Here is a 24,338-nt window from a genome sequence, read left to right on the forward strand (position 1 = left end):
GAAAAATCTCCCCCCTGGCTTGGGAGACTAGGTCTCGTCGGAGAGGGAGAGGCCAAGGTTCGCTCCACAAGAGGGGCACAATCTCCGCTAACCAGTGGGACCTCATCCACCTTGGGGCGATCAATATCATTGTTAGCCCTCTCTCTCTCACTCTGGTTAGAGTGGGAGAAATTAAGGCCAGCGGAGGGAACGCATAAAGCAGAGCATGTGGCCAGTTGTGAGCTAATGCGTCTACCCCTAGCAGAGCCTCCTGGTCCCTCAGGGAGAAATACAGTGGACACTGAGCGTTCTCCCTCGAGGCAAACAGATCGACCTGTGGCTGGCCAAAGCGGGTCCAGATTTGGGTCACCATATGTGGGTGCAGGGTCCAGTCCCCGTACTGCGGGTTTCCCCTGGACATTAAGTCTGCTCCCAAGTTCAGAGCTCCTGGAATGTGAGTAGCTCTCAGTGACAACAGATTGATGCTGCTCCACATGATCAGTCTGCGAGCCAGCATGTGCAAGGGACGGGAACGTAACCCGCCCTGTCTGTTGATGTATGCCACAACAGTGGTGTTGTCTGTTCTGATCAGAACATGGTGGTTTCTCAACAGGGGAAGGAAGTGTCTCAGTGCTAGAAATGCTGCTAGCAATTCTAGCCAATTTATGTGAGCACCCCTCTGTTGTGAGCCCCAGCTGCCGCTCACTGCTCTGCCCTCGTGAGTAGCACCCCAGCCCGTGAGACTCGCGTCCGTGGTCACCACCTTTCTGGCTGTGACAGCCCCCAGTGACACCCCCTGAGTGAGAAATGTGGGATTTCTCCAACAGTGGAGTGCTGCAGCGCAGTCTGCTGTCACTCTGATATAGCGGTAGGTATGGCGCTTTCGATTCAGTCTCAGTGATGCAACCCATCGCTGAAATTCCCTCATATGCAGTCTGCCTAGTGGAATGACTGCCAGTGAAGACGCCATTAATCCCAGCATCTGCAGGCATTTTCTGAATGGGAGATATCTTCCCAACTGAAAAATGCCGGCATGTGATAGCATTTTTTTTTTTTTTTTACTCTGTCCACAGAGAGACACGCTCTGTACGAGGCGGAGTTTAGAGCTATTCCTATGAAAGAGATGGCCTGAGCTGGCTGCAGGACACTCTTTTGGTAGTTTATGGTGAAACCCAGAGCCATCAGATGATCCACTGTCAACCTGGTGTGCTCTCTTCCCATTATTTCGGACTCTGATAGCAGCAGCCAATCGTCTATGTATGTTGCTATGCGGATGCCCCGCCTCTTCAGTGGGGCTATGGCTGCCTCTGTGCATTTCACAAATACCCGAGGGCTCAGTGAGAGACCAAACGGCAGGACCTGGTACTCGTACATTTTGCCCTGAAACGCAAAGCGCAGGAATTTTCTGTGAGGTGGGTAAATAGGGATGTGAAAGTATGCGTCCTTCAGGTCTATTGATGTAAACCAATCGCCTGGGCGCACTACATGCAGCAGAGTGGTGGTCGTCAACATCCTGAATTTGTATGACCTCAGATGCTGATTCAGAGCCCGTAGGTCCAGTATCGGACGCAGTCCCCCTCCCTTCTTGGGCACGAGAAAATACTTTGAGTAGAAGCCGCATTGGCTCTGCTCCTGGGGTATTTCTCGTACTGCTCCCTTTGATAGCAAGGTAGTTATTTCTTCTTGCAGGATCCTGGCTGATTCGCCTTTTGCAAGAGAGAAAATCACTTTGTGAAATCTGGGAGGGGTGGTTGCGAATTGCAAACGATAGCCTCGCTCTAATGTCCTCACAACCCATTCTGGCGCAGCGAGAGCTCGCCATCTCTCTATTCTTGCTGACAGCGGCCCCAAAGACAGGCACTCCACAGTAGACGGAGCTCTGGCTCCCTCTTGTGGCGGAAACTGGTCCTTCGGGCCAGACCCGACTGCGCATGCGCGGGTGGCCCGCGCTTGACCAGCGCTTATGGGGCCGGACACCACTGAGGGAATCAACCCCGGTGGTGTCTGGGTGCGTGGGGGCATTATGTTTTTCAACATGCTTTCCCGTGCCCTTGGCGACATGCCTGGATGCAACGGGTGAGTTTTTAATAAACAGTGTGTTTTGTGAGACAGACATGCTTGATTCAGCTGAACAGTGTCTCGCCGTCTCTTTGTTGAAATGCGCTCTGTGGGATCCAACTCGAGTCCCAGGCGCTGAAAGGTGGAGGCAGAACACACTTCTCCGAACGGGCTCCGGAACTGAGCCCTGGAGTGAACTTGGAGCCCGGGCTGGTCCGGCTCCGATCTCCCCGTGGGGGATGTTAGGCAGTCCGCTTCTTCTTGCGGTCCGACTGCTTGGCTGGTGGTGGGGCACCCTGAGCGGCAGCAGGCGGGAAGTGTTTCCTGGGCCAGTGGGTCTTAGGGTTCTGCGATCCTAGGGGACCCTGGGCCGCGACCTGCGGGGCTGGGCGGCGAGGGATTTTAAACGTCGGCACGCCGGCTGGACGGCTGGTGACCTGAGCGAACGTGCGGCGACTGGGTGGAGGCGCAGCCTGGGTCTTCCTAGGGAGACACAGCTGCAGGGCCTCTCCCTCTTTCTTTTTCTCCTCGCACCGTCTTTGCATGGTGGCAACGGCGGTCCCGAAAAGCCCAGCGGGGTCGATGCTTTCGTCCAGAATGTCACGTTTTTCTCTGTCCGAAAGCCCCGACAAGTTCAGCCATCTTGCCCTCTCCTGTAGGACGATGATGCTGAGGGCTCTGCCCGCCGCTTGTACTGCTGCTCTAGTGAGGTGGAGACACTGGTCCGTAACTACGCCCAGCTCTTCCCACAGCTCGCTAGCGTCCGGGTTCGCAGCAGCCTGGTCCTGGAGCTCCGCCGAGTAGGCTAGCAGGAGCGATGAGGCGTTCAATGCCCTCGCGGTGGTGGCAACCGATTTATACGCCTTGTCAGCCAGGGAGGACTGCAGGCGTTCGGCCTTGGAGGGCAGGGACGGACCAGATGACATGGAAAGTTTCTGGTTTGGGTGGAGATGAGAAGCCACCAGATTCTCCACTGTGGGAATTTGGTAGATGCCCTTCTCTTTCATTCCAGCGCAGTCAAACGCCGCCGCTCCCTGCACGGGGTTGGGTGACGAAAATGGCTTTGCCCAGCAGCGTGTGACCTCGTCCACGCATTCGGGGAAAAGCGGCAGTACCTGCTTAGTAGTGCGCTTTGCTACGGGGAGCCTTTTACCCTCGTATCGTGAGGTGGAGGTCTCCGTTGTCACCGCGGGCCATGGGATTGCCAGCTTTTCAGCTGCCCGTTTTGCAACGTCAAATAGCTCCATGCCGCGGGACTGTGTGCCGGGGTTATCACAATCGGCCCCTTGTGTCGCAGAATTTCGACCAGAGGGGGCAAAGAAAACGTCGTCATCCTCGTCCGAGACGAGATGTTCCGACGCTCCCTCAGAGGATTCGCTGAGTAGCTCGTCATTAGCCTCGAGAGAATCAAACATAGCTTCGCAGCTGACCTCGGCATCATGCACCAGCGGGAGGACGATATCCATCTCGTCGCCCCAGCTGGTGCCTGGTGTGGCGGACTCAGTGTGCTCCATCGGTGGGCCGACTGGAGACAGCATTGGGTCCTCCTTCGACAAGCTAGCCTGGCGGGCTAGCCTTCGGCGAAGGCTTTTGTGGGTGAAGCGAGCGCAGTGTTCGCATATACCCGGTGTGGAAACAGCTGCTTGGGCGTGTTGCAGCCCGAGGCACATCACACACGCGTCATGTGTATCTGAACCTGAGATTTTGCAACCGCAGGAGCAAATTCTGGGCAGCGGTTTGCGGTCTGCCATATTAAGGAAGCTTGGTGTAGCTAGCTTGGAATGGCTGGACGGCTAATGCTGAACTTCTTTTTCTTTTCTTCTCTCGGTCGGGTAGCTATGGTGAGCTAGTATGACCTAGCTAGTGTGGTGGCTAGCGCTTGCGCTACTTGGCTTGGTGGCCGTGTGTAGCAAAGACAGATAGCTTGGTCAGCTAACTGTTGAGCTAGATGCGTGGTGGCAGCTAACACACTCTCCGACCTGGCTCTGTGGTGAAGAGCAGGTGACACGAAACGCGAGCCGTGCTAGCGCCCGGTGACCAAGGTGTTAGCTTGCTCGTGTGGACAGTTAAGCTAGCACTCACGTTCACAGTCAGGAGAGATGAGGATTCTAAGAAGCGAGAAGAGGAAATTGAATGACGGGTGACGCTGCGTCACACCCTTTTATAGGGAGGAGGGTGGCCCCTCCCTGACGCAAGCGTCACGACTGCCAGCCAATACTGGCTGGAGTAATGATATAGAGGCTTCTGAGGACAACGCTGAGAGAGCGTTCCCCATAGTGAGACACCGAAACGAATGTTTGAAAGAGAACTGAGATTTATCAGGGTACTTTCCTGTTCTACATAAAAAGCTCACAAAGTTTATCCTCATCTGTGCTGGGCAAGTTACCCAGAACTGCATTAGTAACTACAGCCTTCAGAAATGGCTCTTTCGGACATTACAAAAGTCACTACAGGAGAAAGTAATAATGTTACAATGATGTTACTAAAAAGTAAATAATTTGTTACTGCTCAGCAGTAATCCTCAGGAATCAAAAGCCTACTAATAACTGATACAATAATGAGCACAATGGTGAAACAGACACTTAGCAAAGAGTGGGATTAATCAACTCTGTTATATAATTAACAAGAAAAGCAGTACTTCATAAGTATGACCAACATTATATTGTGATATAAAAGACCAAGAGTAGTATGTAGTGATAAAACGGGGTTTTTGGGGTTTTTTTTTTTTAAGAATTTACTCTCACATTCTCAAGATGAGATCAAGGTAGAGATAAAAGTTCTTAAAACATAACAGCCCTAAAGGGAAAACGTGAGACTTTTCAGAATCTTCTGAGCTTCTTAAGCAGACGAGAAAATGGCAGACATTAAGGTAGGAGAAATATTCTCCAAATACTGAGTTAGAAACGCAGTGAAGCGCTACAAATTAGATTTCCCAGGAGAATGTCTCTGGTTGACATCATCATATCTTCCAGTTTACACAAAAATGTTATTCCCCCTGTAAGTATCAAAAAGATTGGTATTGTAAATAAATATATGCAAATACAGCTACCAGTGTCGGCATTCTGTGAGTTGGCCTTTCAATTTCACTGTAGACTTGTTTTTCTTACATATTTATTTTTGAGTAAACAATCACCAATCAGAATACGTACATCCTATTGATCATCTGGGTCACCCACAGTTTACTTTCTATTCGACGGTCAGTAGGTTTGTGAATACATTCCCACATTTGCAAACGGAAAAAAATATGTATGACAAAATACTTAACAGTCTCTTAAACTGTTACAGATTTTCTAATCACCTGTAGGTTAGAGTGTAGATGAAACTGGGATAGAATACAAAACTGCTTTCATTTAAACAAAAAAAAAAAAAAAAAAAAAAGGAAAGTGACAGCAACAGTGCTGGAAATAAGCTCTGGACTGCCAGTTAGAGAATGCAGAGCTCCACTGGAGGGATTAACAAGTACACAAACCACCATTTCTCTGATAACGACGCCCAAGGCACCACAGCAGGCATTTTGGTCTGTTTTTATAATTAAGGGTACTCAATTTAATTTTTATTTCACCAACAGAGCAAGCATTCATGGCAACATTAACATAAGAAAACAGTACATTCTCTTGCTGCAACTACTAAATCATAATCCCTCGTACCAAAATGTAATCTCAACTACAGCTTTTAAACATCTATGTGTCACGGGGAATGCCGCGGCCTATAATTCTGGCATGGTAAGCTGCACGTGATTTCAGACACAAACCTGAAAAATGTTCTCGAAGATGCCAAGAAAAGCAAAAACAATATATTGGTTTGTGATCCAGAATCTAAACAACTTTTGCAGAATTGGAAAAGTAATTAAAAGCTTTTTGTGAAATAAAAACACTGAAAATCTATCTCCAGCTGACTTTTTTCTCTTCTGTGTTATTAATTCCAGCTGTTGGACACTCCGCTACCCTTCAGTGTATGCACAGTAACTGTAAGCTCATAAAAATATGAGACCCAATGAACTACACAGCTTTAGTCTATTGCTGGCAAATCAGATACTGACATCGCATGTCGTCTGCAATTGCACCGCAGTGAACTCACCTTGATGGTAACACTGCGCCCGGTGCTGTTGTCGTGCATGAAGACACGTAGCATGTGTGGAATGAGCTGAGGGAGATAGAGCTTGAACTCTCCACCCAGCGCCACCACAATCTGCTCAATCAAGAGGATGATGGTGTTCTGCATGGGGTTGTTTGGTGTCCAGTATTCCTAAGGCACAGATAATGAAATGTTGGTATTCATTACATTAACTTGACACCCATTTTTGCTCATTATTATCAAAGCCAACATAAGTTACAAGATTGTACATTCTGATAAAGCCCTAATGGAGAGTATATTCAAACACACATTACAGAAATTCTAATTACTCTTAGACAATCAAATGCCAACGCTTTCTAATACTAATAGTATGTAATAACAAAATTACTACAGTACTAAACATCCACCTAAAAAAAGTTTTGATGCTTTGTAAAACGTAAATAAAAAACAAAAACACAAGTCAAATATTTTATAACTCATTTAGATGAACACAGTGCAAAGACCACTGTGTGTTTGATTTGGTTGGCTCTTATTATTTATATTATATAAATAAATTTTATTAATTTTAATTAATTTGATTATTTTTTTATATTACAAAAAAATTGGGACAGGAGGAGCAACAGTGTGGAAAAAAAGGAAAAATGCTGTATTGTAATGCTAAAGTTTTTGTGTAGGTATACAGAAGTAGGTCAAAATGTGCTTTATCAATAAGCTGAGTGAGAGACAAATGTCTGGATCAGTGTTCCCTCTGGAAATGCAAACGTTCACGTGCTAGAGACACAAAGCGGGGGTCACAATACTGGATGGCAAGGAATGGAGACAGTTTCCTGTCAGCTGGGACTTACATCATGCCTCTGCGTGGATTTTGACAGTGTTTTGGAAAATCTAGGTTTGACCACTGTGCACATTAAAAATATTAATAGCTGGAGTAGAGAAGACCTGAAGTCACACAATATATCAATCAGTCAATGGGCTTCAGCTGTGAGATTTGGCAAAGGCGCTTTGTCAGGGACGAGAGGTCTCAAGCAACCCCCAACTTCCTGCTTTCCCTGCCTGTGGCTGCTAACTAGAAAGGAAGTGAGAGTACGTCCTGAATGGCTATTCCAGCCCCCTCATCTGGATGCAAGAGCAGAACTGGAGCAAAAATGAATAGATTCTTTGTTTTACTTGCCATTTATTAACTCATAGGGACTGGAGGCGCAGTGGCCTACTTCTCTCAATTACTTTCGACCAGGTGGAGTTGCGGCCATTGCAAAAGTTTCGGTAACAGTGTTACCAAGATTCCGACGCAAGGACAGTCATATGATATTTTGTGACTCTTTAAATGATTATGTGCTTGACATTGTGTTTGTGCAAGTGCAGGCAGGGCTATGGCTTTAGCAGTTGTTCCACATCATGGGATAAGTGTGAGCATCATGAGTCATCGGCAGTTTTTCTCCTAAATATTATTTGAATAACGTGAGTGGAAACGTACATTGGAGCCACATGCAGTGCTACAGTTAGAAGGTGAACAGTGAGTGACAATAAAAGGAAGAGTAAAAAGAACATCTCTAAATATACATAACTTCTTATTTTCTCTGACTCACAGTTTCTTTAATCTTGTTAAGTACCTCACTACACACAATGCATACTGCTGTGTGACATGGGGCAAGACTTCATGCAGAGGCCCTAAACACATTACTTCTAATGAGGAAAGTAGAAAGCACAACTGAGTGCAATTAAGAGTTCTTAGCTGTCAGCCTAACTCAAAGGAAAATAAAGAAGGGCTGCATAACGAGTGTTTAGAGATTGGGTTGAAACAGTTACTCACTCTGATGAGGGTGAAGATGTCATCCATATAGGGACGGATGTGAATCTTCACAAAGCACACGACCATTCCCATCTGCTGAAAGAGGAACTGGAGGAAGACAGAAGACAGAGTCTAAGATTTGCTTTGTGAACAGCTGACAAAATAAGAGAAATGCCATAATGAATCTGTCAGGCAGTCTCTTTCCTCTTAATCCACACAACAGCTTACCTCTCGGATACTGGCATCACAGACCCGGATGACATTGAGAAAAGTGGGCATGACCTGAGGCAGGAACTGGACGCACTTTAGGCCCAAAGATTTGAAGATGAAGGTGACTGCCTGGACTACCATAGTGTGGTGGTTGGAGAGTGATGGGTCTCTCAGGATGCGCATCAAAGTGACGATTGCCACAGCAGGGTAAAACTCATCCAGGGGCAGGTTACCCATGTTCACCAGCATTTCACTGGTGCTATAGTCAGCTACAAAAAGAGGAGAGTGAGGTTGGTTAGTTTGAATGATGCTGTCATATAAACTATATAAACTATAAAATAAAAAAATAATGATGCAAGAATCTTTTGTGCCATCTCTCTTTCAGTCATACTGATGGAGCAGTTGATGAATGTGACAGTTGTGAGTGGCCATGCTTAAACCCTAGAAATATTTAGTAACTTGCCAAATATAAATCTGATGAGGACATTCTTTTGTCGTAATCACATAATATAATTTCAGCCTGTTGTACAACTTTCAGTCAGATGCAATAAATTGCTCAAATTAACTGCAGTGACTGCAGGATCTAGTTAGCGCTTTAGTCACGGTTTTACCATTAAGGTAAAAGAAAAAGATGGAATCTCTTCAGCATTTAGTAAGTCCGCTCATTCAGGTTAATGAGATCTTAGATTTGCTGGAGACAGTAGGAAACCTAATACTTAAAGTTCTTCCAAAAAATAATCTAAATTTTGTCACAACATAAAGTAACATTCAGCACCTAGGCACTGCCATCACCAGTAAAATATGTACCACTTTCCATTCCTAATAGACCCAAGAGCACAAGGAGCTGTGTGAGGGTTGCTGAGAATAAAAGATCACGGGGTTTGGGGGTTTTATTAGTGCATTAGTTCCATTAATACTTTTGTAATAGGGAATACAAAGCAGCTCTCGTCGTCCATTTATCTTTGCGGGGCTATTAAATTTTACAAGGCACCTGAGAATACAAATGTGTGGCATTCAGCCTTTTACTACAGTTTCAGCTGCTTGAATGTCTCCCCTTAGACGCCGAGGACTAAAAGTTAGTTTTTTAATATTTCAGTATTCACCAAGTCAAGATTCACGATGGTGATAAATGATAACAATCTGTATTTTATCGGCAAACAAACAGGCATTAGTGTAGCCAAGTGAAGCAAGAGTAGTGTAATAATTCAGGTGAATGGGACGAATAGGAACTGTTAACTATTCCTAATAGCATGTAAAAAATATAGCAACTCCCAAGGGGACATCAAGCGTTTCATCACTTTTATGACTGTTGTGTTCTGTAATGATCTGACTGGTCTAATTTAAAGTCAGGTGAGGAGATGGAACTAGACAGTCAACTCCCAGAAACCTACAAAAAAAAAAAAAAAAAGTGGTCCGAGATACTAGTGTTTCAGACAGTGACCCTAACAAATCAAATTCGCCAACAGATATACGACCTCCAGTTCTGGTCACAGTCTATTTAGCTGGAGAACAAACTGGTAAAACCATTACCATACTGTCCAAGGTCATTCTGAGACACATGACTGGATCTGACGAGTGGAGATCTGCATTTTCCACACACGAGGCGTGTGACCGAAGACAGATGTGCATTATTAGAGAAATTCACAATATCCAGACCGTTTATGATGCACAACCACCAAGTCGTGTTCTGAGAGTTTTATCATACTCGGAGAAATAATCCAAGAGTTTAAAGTAAAACCCACTACAAGCAAGAAAAACATTTTTACATCTTTTGTTACTTCTAACAGATAACATAGGGTATATTAAGATCCACCCACATTGTGTTTAGCACTGTTATTCAAAAATCTGTCAACTGGGTTAAGATCAATGTCATTAATCCTGTTTTGGACATATTGTTTATTACAACAAACATATTGACCAAAAAGCCTTTTAACAGGCAATGCTGAGTTATTCAGCTGATATGGTAATACGTTTACGCAAATTCGGACTGCACCAGTAATCCGTGCACCCCGTAAAGAAAAAGAGTGACGTATATCACTGATATTATATTAAACAGATGCTTGAAATCTGTCTAAAGTGGGTCACATTAAATTTAATATCAGCACTTCAAAAAGTCCTACTCCAGTTGTGGTGCTTATATTTCCCTCCAAACTGGCAGACTCTTTTTCTGAAGGATTTTTAGTTGGGTTTAGATCAGACAGCAGCCAGATATAAGATCCCAAAGAATGAAAACTCCCACAAAAGGCAAACCCAAAGCCGCTGATGCTGTTGACTTTTCAAATACAAGGGCAAGACCTTAAAAGATTGTGTTTTGTCTTGTCGGCGTAGACATATCTCCTCCCTGCACTCCATTTTAAATGATTTGTAGATTTATTAAATGTAAAACAGCCAATGAGTAAAGCATAATCTTCAGTGTTTTTTCAAAAGACACAGTTTCACTGGCTTTATGTGGGCCCCAGGGCAGCTGTGGCTACAACTGTAGCTTGCCTCCACCAGTGTGTGAATGTGAGAGTGAATGAATAGTGGAATTGTAAAGCGCTTTGAGGGTTCCCGAAAAGCGCTATATAAATGCAATCCATGATTATTATTATTATTATTTATGGGAGCCAGATTCGGCAATTCCTAAAACTGAAGATGAAATCGGTTCCTCACTCGAGTGATCACATTCTGACCTAAGAAAAACTGCTGCGTGGCGTATTTAACTCACTGCAATTTCTGGAGCACTGACCTATAACTACATCGAGATGATGATTTTACGTGCACACATGATTGCATGGTGTCACCTCCCAGCAAGAAGGTGCCTGACTGGGGCCTTTCTGTTTTAATTCAAAGTCATCATCAACTTGGTACTGTGAGGTAAAGATCCTACAAAATTAGAAAGAAAAAGCCAACCATCAGACAATCCCATATGAGCACAGAGTTGGTGATGATGGAAAGAAAGGGGGTTGTCTAACACAACCAGCTGTGACGCAAAGGGCACAACACCAACAATGAGAGAGAGCCCACAAATAAAGATCATAATGTCTCATCAATACGAACAACTCTGCGATTAAAAGTAAATGACTAGAGCGCAATCTGGAAGAAAATACCCTAAACTCTGACTGAAGAGTCAAACAACATTATGATAAATGCAGTAAACGCAGCACAAAGCTACAATAACATCAAGTCTATATACAAACTCTTGACAACACTATTCATCAGGCTCATAATGCAGACTCACTAAAATTACAGCAACAGTCCCAAGTTCCACTGTGAGATGTGAAAATGGGTTCGTGCTCATTTAGAGACTTTCCAGCTGTTGTACTGAAAACTGCTGTAAGTCTGAGGAATGCAAATAAAAAGTTAATCTAATCCACACTGTGACTCTTGGTGAAAAAAAACTGTCTGTATTAACAGTAATCTGAGACCTACCCGAGTCCTGACTGGACTTGGACTCTGAGAGACTGACAGCAGAGGCATCTCGGGACTGGTCGATCATGCCAATATTCACCTTGTGTTTGTAGGGATCCAGGGCTCCAAGAAGCCCCAGAACACGTATAGCCTGTTGGAAAGACAGAGTTAGTGGTCCCTCACAGGAACACAAAATTGAGTATATACCTGGTCATTTTACATAATCTATGTCAAAAGTTCACCAAATTTGGTACCTTAGCTGAGTTTCAAATACAGTGGGGCAAAAAAGTATTTAGTCAGCCACCGATTGTGCAAGTTCCCCCACTTAAAATGATGACAGAGGTCAGTAATTTGCACCAGAGGTACACTTCAACTGTGAGAGACAGAAAGTGAAAAAAAAATCCATGAATTCACATGGTACGATTTGTAAAGAATTTATTCGTAAATCAGGGTGGAAAATAAGTATTTGGTCAATAACAAAAATACAACTCAATACTTTGTAACATAACCTTTGTTGGCAATAACAGAGGTCAAACGTTTACTATAGGTCTTTACCAGGTTTGCACACACAGTAGCTGGTATTTTGGCCCATTCCTCCATGCAGATCTTCTCAAGAGCAGTGATGTTTTGGGGCTGTCGCCGAGCAACACGGACTTTCAACTCCCGCCACAGATTTTCTATGGGGTTGAGGTCTGGAGACTGGCTAGGCCACTCCAGGACTTTCAAATGCTTCTTACGGAGCCACTCCTTTGTTGCCCGGGCGGTGTGTTTTGGATCATTGTCATGTTGGAAGACCCAGCCTCGTTTCATCTTCAAAGTTCTCACTGATGGAAGGAGGTTTTGGCTCAAAATCTCACGATACTTGGCCCCATTCATTCTGTCCTTAACACGGATCAGTCGTCCTGTCCCCTTGGCAGAAAAACAGCCCCATAGCATGATGTTTCCACCCCCATGCTTCACAGTAGGTATGGTGTTCTTGGGATGCAACTCAGTATTCTTCTTCCTCCAAACACGACGAGTTGAGTTTATACCAAAAAGTTCTACTTTGGTTTCATCTGACCACATGACATTCTCCCAATCCTCTGCTGTATCATCCATGTGCTCTCTGGCAAACTTCAGACGGGCCTGGACATGCACTGGCTTCAGCAGCGGAACACGTCTGGCACTGCGGGATTTGATTCCCTGCCGTTGTAGTGTGTTACTGATGGTGACCTTTGTTACTTTGGTCCCAGCTCTCTGCAGGTCATTCACCAGGTCCCCCCGTGTGGTTCTGGGATCTTTGCTCACCGTTCTCATGATCATTTTGACCCCACGGGATCGAGGGAGATTATCAGTGGTCTTGTATGTCTTCCATTTTCTGATGATTGCTCCCACAGTTGATTTTTTCACACCAAGCTGCTTGCCTATTGTAGATTCACTCTTCCCAGTCTGGTGCAGGTCTACAATTCTTTTCCTGGTGTCCTTCGAAAGCTCTTTGGTCTTGGCCATGGCGGAGTTTGGAGTCTGACTGGTTGAGGCTGTGGACAGGTGTCTTTTATACAGATGATGAGGTCAAACAGGTGCCATTCATACAGGTAACGAGTGGGGGACAGAAAAGCTTCTTACAGAAGACGTTACAGGTCTGTGAGAGCCAGGGATTTTCCTTGTTTGAGGTGACCAAATACTTATTTTCCACCCTGATTTACGAATAAATTCTTTACAAATCCTACCATGTGAATTCATGGATTTTTTTTTCACATTCTGTCTCTCACAGTTGAAGTGTACCTCTGGTGCAAATTACTGACCTCTGTCATCATTTTAAGTGGGGGAACTTGCACAATCGGTGGCTGACTAAATACTTTTTTGCCCCACTGTATATAAGGAAGCTATAGAAAACTAAGTATTCATGGAAAATGGACACTAACAAAAAGTGCTACAGCCAAAAAGTAAGAGTGGTTTGAGAAGCTTCTCACCATATAAAGTGAGGGAAGTGCATTCCCTGCACTTTTAACAATATCGTATGTAAGAAATTAAACAATGACAATTTCCACTCAAACTTTTCACATCAAAATGTCCATATATTTATGGAAAATGTGCTTTGCTTCATGCTACATGTCCATATCATTGTAATTCACCAAATTCAATGCATCTACAGTGATCTACACATTAACTCAATGCATGCTGTAAAGTGGTTTCAAGCCTTGCTGGCCTATGAGGTTCCCATTACTACGGTGGGGGAAACGTAGGGTGATCGGCCCAGATGGCACGACATTTATTCATACCTCTCTCCTGATGCCCTGGTTTTGTTCAGTCTTGAGGAAGTTAAGCAGCACCTCTAGAAGGGACGGGTACTTGCGGTAGGGCTCCACCACATAGCCTGTACTAGCTACTTGCTGGCCCAGTGTCCACAGAGCCACCTGGTGGAAAGTCAGAGACAGTCATTAACTAATCATCAACAAGAAAAGAGTATACCGTCTGTATTTATTTTTTAAGTTGTTCCTTGTGTACCTGTCGCTTGGCCAGTGATGATGAGTCCTGCAGCATGTCCATAATAATTGGGAAAAGCTCATCCATCCACTTCCTCATCTCTAGGCCACTCACCTGACGGGACAGAGAAAGAATCAATCAAAACTACAGAAATTTTATAAATTAGCCATTTTCTGTAGAATCACCTAAAGCCAAAAGGGCACTGTTATAAGAACTCGTAACATTTTATAGATAAACTGAAGTGCACAAAACTCAAGGAAGCTACAGTGAAAAATAATAGAAGCTAATATTAAAGCTATTAAATAAATTATTTGTCAGAGAATCCATGTGAATTTCTCAAGTCCATGTATATTAGGAACCACCATCACTTACCAAATGTACAATTTATTTTTTTAAATGTGCTTTCAGGCTGCAGACAGATTGTTTTCAAAGTAACATTTAGTTTCTGTTATCTGTACTCCCTACATTCTCATGCATCTTTGCTTTGTCTGGGTTCCCGAACAGCTGGGCTTCTGTCTCATCCTGCACTGAGTCTCCCTGAGCACCTCCCGCACTCTGTCTGAACTTCAAAGGCCCTTTAACTGTGACTCCCTGACTGCTTTCAGGGGACCATTCAAGCACCTGGTCAGGGTAAAGCAAGGCAAACATCTAAGGGTAAGAGCCTGCAATTACCTTCAACCTCAAGACAAGCTTGGATTTACATTAAAACTACCCAGATTAAAGATGTACATTTTTTTTATAATTAATTGTGTACAACGGACAATAAATTATGCTAAGATTTATCTAGTTGCAGTACAGCCGATTTATAATTACAAACAGAGTAAAAACAGCCTTACCTGAGCCAACTCGCCAATGGTTGCAAGGACACTAATGACTACTCCAGGGTTAGGGTCTGGGTCTTTAAGCTTGAGGATGAGAGCCTAGAAAAATTAAAAGCAATGTGGTCATTTCCTCATATACTTTGAAATCATTACTTATTTGAAGGCCCATGGAAATGAGGATGTAATGGACCTCAGCTTTTACTTATTAGCATAGGCCTACTGGGAACATGAAGCCCCTTTCAGTCTGGTTTAGATTCATACACACTTATCCACCATTACAACGGAGAACTTGAAAAGCAGTACCTTGAGGATGGGTTCCATATAAGGACGTATAAGTCGGGGCGCATTGGAGACCAGGTGACCAAGCATACGAGCACTCTGCTCTTTGTTCCTGCCGACACCGCTGTGCTCCAATTCTGTTAAGATCTGCAGAAAAATGATAATGTTAGCACAGCACATGCACTCATCTTCATCTGGAATACATTTAATAAGCTTAAGTCGTGGAAAACACAAAGGCATTTAGACAAAAATCAATTGTGACTTTGTACTACAGGTGTGTGTGTGTTTTGAGTTTTCAGCCTAGCATAATATCATGGCCTTTGCTGCCCCCTAAAGGTATCCAACTGAAACGCAAGCAGGTAATCGTCACAAGAAAAATAACAAATGTAGAAGCCAAGCGTTTGGAAAACTGTTGAATACTTGCATGCCATCTTTGGCACATGAACCTAAGGTTCATGTGGGAATCCTAATGAACAAATTTAATGGTTTAAATAAATCAAAACATTATGTCTAATGCAATAAATAAAACTCGTATTGAGCCATTACTGTGCCTCTCATACCTGGATGAGCATCTTGCGTAGGAAGGGCATAACAAAGGCAGGGTTCATGCTGCTCAGGCGTCCGATCGTGCAGATTGCCAGCTCTCTGATCTCAAACACCTCATCATTCAGGGCAACAAACAACGCCTGCAAGTTTTCAGCCTGGGCAAGGTGAGCATCAAAGCGTTCATCAAGTGACGCCAGCACACAGTATCGGATATCTGGATCTACAGGAAATCAGGGACAAAAATCAGACTGGCTTTCTTTATCACTTTTATTTTTTATTACTTGCCATAATGGATCACTGTAGCTGTTAACAGTTCTGAAGCCTCACACGTAAAAGCAACAAAACAAAATAAATCTGCATAGTAATGCCGTCTTCCTTTTCTGTGCATTTGTTACCTGGATCAGTGATGCCAACAACTAGCAGCTTGCTGAGAACATCTGCAACAACCTGCACAGCGGTCTGGCTGACAACATGGCCGCTGATCAGGTGGATGGAGGGAGTAAGCAGGCGTGAGCAAGTCCGAGCTGCCTCCATTCGGATTTCTTTGTGTTCGCTGTTCAAGAAGTGATCAGCACAGTGGCGCACAAACTGGGTGAGGGAATGTCCTGGGGAAAGACGTTCATGTAGAATAATCACAATACAACTGCTTTTATTTTATTTTTTTTAGTAGCATTAATATCCTGGTAGATAATAACAGCATTTTTGTTGCTTATTTTATGTAAAACAAACAACACTGACTTGATTTATCCTATAATGGCGTTTCTTCTTCATTTGTCTATTTGGGATTCTAAAACTCAATACCAAGGAAGTCAGGTGGTTTGTTTCAGTGGAGACTGAATTACTTAACTAAATATCCAATGTTACCCCAGCTTTTACGCTAAAATGCAAACCCATCCAGCAGTCTGCTGAGGAATGACACCAAAGACTGATCATTTTTCTCCCCAGTTTCTCTGCTGGAGAACAAAAAACTAGTCCTCTCGGTGACAGACTGAAGAGACACTATTTATATCGACCACTGAAAGATGGGCGCAGTCATCAGCACAACTACCCCGGCCATTTCTGCAGTTCACATAATCATTTCTTTTGGTCCACATTTTTGTCACCGCTGGCAGCTCCAATGACTTACGAGTGACAGTTTAAGCCTAGTTTAAAAACATATTTCATTTTCAACATCACTGCATGTGATATAGAGTGCATAGACAGCAAAACTGCACCACTTATTTCTTATGATCATTCAGGACAGTAATGCCACTACTCTTTAAATAATTTCTTCAGCAAGCCCAACTTATCACTGCACCCTTGCCCATTAGAACAGTATAATAAAAAAATGGCTAGCTACAAAATGCAAAGGATTGTTGGGTGAGGAAAGCAACAGCCATTCGGTATCGAGTTTAAATTCTTAACCTCTGTCTTTTGTTGTTGTTTTAATTTATATACCATTTCTAATTCCACTGTAATTTCATGTTGTTCCTTTGGATTCACCGTTTTTTGCATTTTTGTGTTGCTTTAAATTCCATTGCTCTATTTTGCTTCTTCTAATTCTAACCTGGTTTTAATCCCATTGTTGTAAAGCACTTTGTAATTCTGTTATAAGTGCTAACGAAAAAACATTTGCTTGCTTGCTTGTGTATTACAATGCAACACTGTGCTGCAAAACACTGGGTCCTGGACTTTGACACATGCTACTGACCTAAAGTTTTATGCAGGAAAAGAATCCATCACACAGATGTACTTTTTTTTTAAGGTTCTTACCTTCAAATTCAAAGCTTCCCAGGGTTCGCAGGGCCAGGGTGATGCTGCCAACATCACTAGCCTCTGGAATGTTAGTGAGGCTTGGTGAGGCTAGCTGGTGAGCCAGGCCTTTGGGCATGCCAGGGTGACGCAATGGTTTGTGCATTAATACCAAAGAGAGCATCTTCAGCAAACCATCCTGTATATCTTTCTTCAGCTGGGGGATTTGACGGCTCAGATCGTACAGCACTGCAGTAAGTGCAGGACTAGACCAGAACAACAGACAAACAATCCAATCAAACCCAAGCATTCATTTGAAAATTACATGATTCAGATCAGAAACTGAATTGCTAAAAAAGTTCTTTGAAGATGTCCTACCTGAGGCCCACAGCAAGCATAGGCTCAAGCAGTTCTTTGATGTCTGGCTGGATGCTGGGACCCATGGCTCTAGAAAGCATGCTAATGCACGTAAACACTGTAGCATCCACCTGCATGGTCTTCTGCCTCCTGCACAGATGAAAGATGAAATGAAAGTAAAACTGTGCATAGACAGCAACATGTTTTTTTTTTTAATTCACAACACCACTGAGCAAATTCTACCCATAATATAATTTTAGACTTTTTCAGCCTTTAGGTTTAAGGGACACTGTAATGTAACGTGTAATATGTCACTATTTAATAAATGATACATTTTTTTTTTTAAAAATTGTTAGAAACAATAACTGACTTGTGTGCAAAGTCCTTGGGTGGCAGGGCAGCCTTGATGATCTCAAGGATCTTGGAGAGGTACGGCTGGATTTCTGTCCTCACAGCCACAACCAGCAGCCCCAAAGCCTGGAAAGCTGCCGTCCTCTCCTTCTCCTTCTTCAGGCAGCCCAGCAGGTAGCCCATAGTGTCTGACAAATACTGGTCTGCACAGCAAATGAACATCCACATGGCACATAATCTTTTTTTCCTATTAGCTACAACACATTCATTTGAGCAAGCGGTAGAAACCCTGGTAGTGACATTTCAAAAGGTAGCCTGAAAAGTACTAACCATGACCTACTTACATCGCAATAGTAACCATATATAGACCAAATGTGCGTAGTGATTGAAAACAATACATGGTTTCAAGTTCTCACATAAAATTTGCACCAAACTGATAATCACATATATGTTAATTAAACCCACCTGTAAAGGTATGCGGCTGGAAGGCAGCCAAGCGTGGAAGCAGGTTGAGGATGGTCATCTGGATCAGAGGATTTTTGCTGGTCCTGTATTTCAGCACCCACCGACACACCTGGATATTTACACAAAAGCTTCCTCAATTATTCAGTCAGATGACTACCACAGGTATGACTTCAACTGCCTAACCTCAAGCAAACTCACAAACACATTTTCCAACACACTATCCAAGTTAGTGCATAGAGAAAACATCAAAGACTGATACCAGCACTCTGACTGTCAAAACAAAACGTGAAAATTTTCATATTTTCATACGTTTAACTCTTTCCCCCATAAAGACAACATTTGATGACATCCCCTGTACCCTTAATGATGACTTTTGACATCAGTATGTATTAAGAAAGCCATGATTTGACAACAATTACAATAGTTTCCATGTTTTTCCAAAGGGGAGCTGCATATGCAGAGACCACCCTCACTAACATCTGATTCCAAACTCAGTCAACAGTATGCACGAAACTATATGTCTAAACACTGTTCAGTGCATTTATCATGGCAGCTAAAGTCCTTGAGTGCCAATGATTTTAGTCCAAGGTATTTACACATTACATTAATATACAATTACACTTTTACAATGCATTTTGTCTGTAGTTAAAACCTACCTGGTCAAATCGCTCCTCCATCAACTCACGGCAGTAGCGACTCTCCACCAGAGAGCTCTTGGCGGGTACCGGTGTGGCCCCAAAGCTGGGGAAGCCTTGAGGTGTGCTGTAGCCCAACAAGCCTAAGAGGGCATTGGACTGCTGCGGCTGCACCGACTGGAAGCTGGTGAAGGGTGTGATGTGGCGGGGCTTTGTTCCAAACCCCATCAGTTCCTTGCAGTACTTATCGTGGACCAGCTGCTGCTGTGTGATCTCCTCCATCTCCTCGCGCATACGCTTGGTGGGAAATAAGACTGTGAGCAGACTGGATTTTACCACTAATAATGTGTCCAAGCTGATATCCGACCTCACCTCTCCCTCCATGCTGCTGATGCGAACCAGCTCATTCAGGATCAGAAGAGCGCCGTGGACCCTGTCGTCACGATTCATCCCTTTCTCTTTGGCCAAAGTCTCATCAAAGCCTTTTTCTGCCTCTTCAAAGGTTTGCTGTCACAGAAAAAAAAAACACTCATGTCACCGCTTTAAAAAAAACAAACAAACTCTCCAATACTTTAATTAGAATAACACATGATTTGCCGGTGTACAGTTACATGTCTTACTTTGTACCACTGTGGTTTCTGCATTTCCTTTGTCTCTCTCTGAGTGGTGAGGATGAGACAGGCTCGCAGGGCAGACACAGCACCTTCTCGGATGGCCTGCTTAGGATCCCATACTGCGTAAAAGATGTTGTCAAAGAACGGCTGGACTTGCTGGAAGAAGAAGGTGGGTGCACTCACAGCCAGCTCCCTCAACACCAAAACCTGGAAGAGATTGCAAACGAAAGTAATGCAGGCGTGCACTGCTCCACATTTTTTATTTTACCAAAATACACCTGAGAAACCTCAAATCTTCTTTTTCAACGATCTGTTCGCCAAAACAAAATCCACATATGATCCTAAAATAGCTTGACATAAAATTTTGACTGTCGCTGTTTGAATTCTGAAGCAACTATGAGCTGTGAATGTCCTGTATGTAGTTATGTTACGTTGCTTGTTTAAATGTGTAGGTGTGCCCTGCTTTCTCTCCTTGTTTTAGGTACTGTCCCTTTCATTTGACTCCACTGCAGTGACTATGGTGTGTACCATTTGAAGCTGCAAATCGAAATTTCAGATTTCCCAAATGGTGTTTTCAACTGGAATGCCCTCTGAAGCTGGACTTCCAACTCAGCTGTAGCCAGACGGGCGGGGCTGAGATAGATTTTGGTCGCCCGACCGGAGATATTTTTGCGAGCCCTGGAAAGTCTGCACAGCCTCACCAACCCCGACTTCACAATCCAGGATAGCGACAGTGCATGTAAATAATAGTAAAACTGTAAATCTTGTCAGCTGTACTGCCACTGCAATGTATTTGTGACTCGTTAGATAAGCGGAGCACTGACCACGCTGTGTTGCTACTGATATATGGATGGCTCCATCTTGCTAAGGAGCTAAACAGATCCCGTTATTCCTTACTTTTTCAATTTTACTGCTGGAACACATTCCACTTGGGAGTGAAATCACCGATCTTTTCACACAACCAATCCTATGTGTGTTCTTCTGACCATTTACTCCTGCTTAGTGCATTTTGATCACTTAATTTTTTTTAGCTTTTAGGATTTGCTGTTTTTTTTTTCTTTCGTTTTGGCACAGCTCAACTATGAATTTTAGGGTTTTTTTATTGCCAATTTGGTTTTCATCTCCCCGTACTCTTTTACAGTTATTTCCCAACAACATCATGTGGACATTCTGGGGAAAGTAACAAGGTTTAATATTCTACAGCCACTAGAAATGGGAAAATGGTAATTGCATAATAAGCTAAATAAAACATAGAAAAAGGGAAGCACATTCTCTCATTTTCTAATTTTGCAGCGTTCAGAATTTTTCTGGACTACAAGTGTGATGCCCCAGCCAATAATAACAGTGTCTGGGGTCGGTACTCTATAAAAACATAGTGACCGGGTTGCATCAACATCTTGTCAAGCTTCTCTGCTTTCAGGTTTTGCTGACGCCACAGCTGGGCGACACCCACCCACACGCACACAGAACAGAGCAAAGAGGAAATCAGAACAAGAATGTGCTGATATTTGGGGTATGAGAGTGCATATGAAGTAGTACTTGTGCCTTCAACCCAAAACACACTAGAGGAACTTTCAACACTGCCTTCACTACAGCAATAGATAAAGTTATTACAGCTCCCAACGTGCCCACATTTCCAGCAAATGTAAACACCACCAATATGTGGTTTTATTTGAACAGCAAACACCACAGTGACTGTTGTCTGCTAGTGACTTACTGCAGCATGGCGTCTCCCTTCATTTCTGTCGGCTCCCAACCACTCCAGGGCTCTCTTCACCTCAAACTCCACATACTCAGCCGTAAAGGTGTCCCCCGCCATAGAAAGGTGGCCCATAGCTTTAGAGGCCATCTCCATCACCACGGGGTCGCTGGAAGGGAGCAGGTTGCGGAGGTAGTTGGCGAATCGACTGATCCTGGTGGCATTGCCTCCTTCAACTCCAATTAGACTCACTGATGAAAACAATAATCATTTTATAGTGATAGAAACTAAGAGATCTTAAATAAGTCCAAAATTGACAGCACTTAAAAACATAACAATTTTAACAACGTTTTATTAATGCTTACCTATGGCAAGAATCCCTCCTTTCTTTTCATTCACATCAGAGCTGGACACCAGCTCAAATATGTGGTGGTTCAACTCATCGTAGAACGTAGTAGCTTCATCTTGGCTTAACTGTGGGACAAGACCAGTGTCAAAAAGTATGAAAACAGGAAGGAATTGATGACATGAATTTGTACCATGATATGACAAAGAGGGGGGAAAAGGAGAGGAACATGCTTCCTAATATTGTTTCATAAGTCACTACATAACATTTACAACTGAACTGATTTGGGGATTCATGTCTACTTGTGAAACTCTCCAACTAGTGGGCAACAATCTTGATTAAGTATCCAGTATACTAAGTGGTTGTCCAATGACAGGTTTCAATTATGCACATATAGCTTATTGCTGTTACCTCTCTGAGTTCTGTAGTCACATAGTGCTGCAGGTCTTTGGCAGATTTTGCTCGAGTGTCTTCATTTCGACTCTTCAGTCCACTGACAAACTGCTGCAGCACAGTGGCTGTGCCTGATATGATCACCATTTGGACGGCCTAATCTGCATGGGGGAGGGCGACATATGTGGTTTCAATGCAACATTCCGGGTTATTAAACAACCAGTATCTAAAAACAACAACAAGGTAAACAGTACACATGGAAAGCAGGAATGCAAGCGCTAATCTGATAAAACACCAGGTTAATGTTAACTGACATTGGTCCCAGCTAGCTAACGTGCCTGGTTAGCTAATAAAACAAGCTGCAAGGCTTGCTAGTTATTAGGAAATATACATCAGACTTCTTTACGCAACTAATACAAAACCGGAGACGCCCGGGTAGTTGCAGTGTAATAGGTGAAATCAGAGCCTCATGAGTGTTTCGTGCTTGTTTTGATTAGCTCGAGCTAGTGCTAATGTTAAGCTATTTCCCGTGACAACCCAATAGCAAGGAGGCAAAGTCGCTTTGTAGCACTTACGTGTTTGTGTTACAATGCCGAACACTTAACTGCTATTCGATTTATCCGGAATATCTCTCATTGTACGTCTACCTGGCCAACACTGCGCAAGGTTGGCTAGCTGAGGTATCTGTGATGAATTAGCTCGAGTTAGCGATACACACGGAACTTCACAAGCGTCAAGTTGCGCAGTCTGCGCTGAGCTGAACGCAACTCACACGTCCTTGAGTGTAGTTTCCAGAGCCTGTCGTCTTTTTATGTTGTTTTTTGAGGCCCAGTACTCTAGTTACCTCAACATTTTTACTCCAGTATACTTTTAAAATTATGGTGGACGAATGTTACTTATAATTTTACAGTTTTATAGTTTGTGCTCTTCCCCTGACTAAATGCAATTAATCTGGTGTACTACAGGCAGACATAATCTCATGGTGTAGCTACTTAATAACAATAATGAGATATATATATATGTACAAAAACACCCAGCACACCCAGCATGTATATATGTATGTGTATATATATATATATATATATATATATATATATATATATATATATATATATATATATATATATGTATGTATATATATATGTTTGAACTATCTATCGCTTTTGATCTGGTGGAGGAAATGAGCCCAACACTGTTGAGAATTTAGATAATTTAATAAGATATACAGTATAAACATATCAGAACGTCTAGAAACAAGAGGTACACAAACTATAAAGCTTTGATCTCCTTGTCAGGACATGAATGAAAACACACTTTGAATACAGATAATAATAAGATATTTAAGTGTACAAAAAGCGTCCACTACACGCAGCAGCCTGTGTGACTGTTTTTTATTTTGCTGTTCAACTTACAACCTCTTGGGGGAGACATTGACCAGGCATACAGACACCTTGCAGTATTAAAGAAACATATCTGGCTCTACGTGATTCTACATGAGCGGTGACATTTACCATAGTGCAGCACACCAATTAAGCGAGTACCCTCTTATTTCCCACTCGTAGGAAATTGGAGCCTAAATGTCAAATTAATTTTCCTCACCAAAATGAACCACAGCTACTGTCTTTCTCCCCATGAGATCATAATAGGAGATAATTTCTCACTAGCAAACAATGTACTGTATGCCCATTGTTCCCACCCTGGGGTTTTGGGGCCCAAGAGTGTTCCTTTAGAAGTGTCAGGAGGTCCCACCATCCAACACAACCACAAATTCTTCTAACTTATCAATGAATTTTACTCCTGCAAAACAAAAAAGGACTAAGCCTGGAGTTTTTACTTTATGTATTTCATCATACATGTGTGCAGCTATTGCACACCTGGCATTAAAACATGCAAGGAGACACCTACATTTTTTCAAGTTCAGAAAAACAGCAGTAGCAAGTTTGTGTAATGACAGAGAAAAACACACCTTTTATAAAACCCACAAATTTATAATGGATTATAACAGTAGAACTGAGAGCACTGGATAAGTAGTCAATATCACTGTGAGCCATCCTGTCATTTTGAAATGCTGAATTAATTTCAGTCATTACTGACAGTGAACCTTTCATTTAGAATTACAGCTATAGTTGAAAGGT

At 43.2% G+C, this 24,338-nt stretch overlaps 1 protein-coding gene across 1 annotated transcript in view; it reads right to left on the reverse strand.

Moving 5' to 3' along the window:
- The window catches only part of mtor (mechanistic target of rapamycin kinase), an 87,629-nt gene extending 64,669 nt beyond the window's left edge, over positions 1-22,960 (reverse strand). The window contains 22 exon segments of the mRNA XM_085145220.1: positions 6,115-6,282; positions 7,922-8,008; positions 8,129-8,379; positions 11,522-11,651; positions 13,762-13,896; positions 13,988-14,080; positions 14,432-14,587; positions 14,803-14,886; positions 15,091-15,213; positions 15,627-15,832; positions 16,008-16,217; positions 17,365-17,609; positions 17,722-17,850; positions 18,071-18,254; positions 18,517-18,625; positions 19,173-19,448; positions 19,524-19,658; positions 19,772-19,972; positions 21,483-21,715; positions 21,830-21,938; positions 22,222-22,364; positions 22,779-22,960. Coding sequence (XP_085001346.1) covers positions 6,115-6,282; positions 7,922-8,008; positions 8,129-8,379; positions 11,522-11,651; positions 13,762-13,896; positions 13,988-14,080; positions 14,432-14,587; positions 14,803-14,886; positions 15,091-15,213; positions 15,627-15,832; positions 16,008-16,217; positions 17,365-17,609; positions 17,722-17,850; positions 18,071-18,254; positions 18,517-18,625; positions 19,173-19,448; positions 19,524-19,658; positions 19,772-19,972; positions 21,483-21,715; positions 21,830-21,938; positions 22,222-22,350 — 3,393 coding nt within the window. The 5' untranslated portion in view covers positions 22,351-22,364; positions 22,779-22,960.
- Between the last annotated feature and the right edge of the window lie 1,378 nt (positions 22,961-24,338).

This window comes from Neolamprologus multifasciatus, chromosome 20 (genome assembly GCF_963576455.1).
Source record: "Neolamprologus multifasciatus chromosome 20, fNeoMul1.2, whole genome shotgun sequence".
Classification (NCBI taxonomy): Eukaryota; Metazoa; Chordata; class Actinopteri; order Cichliformes; family Cichlidae; genus Neolamprologus; species Neolamprologus multifasciatus.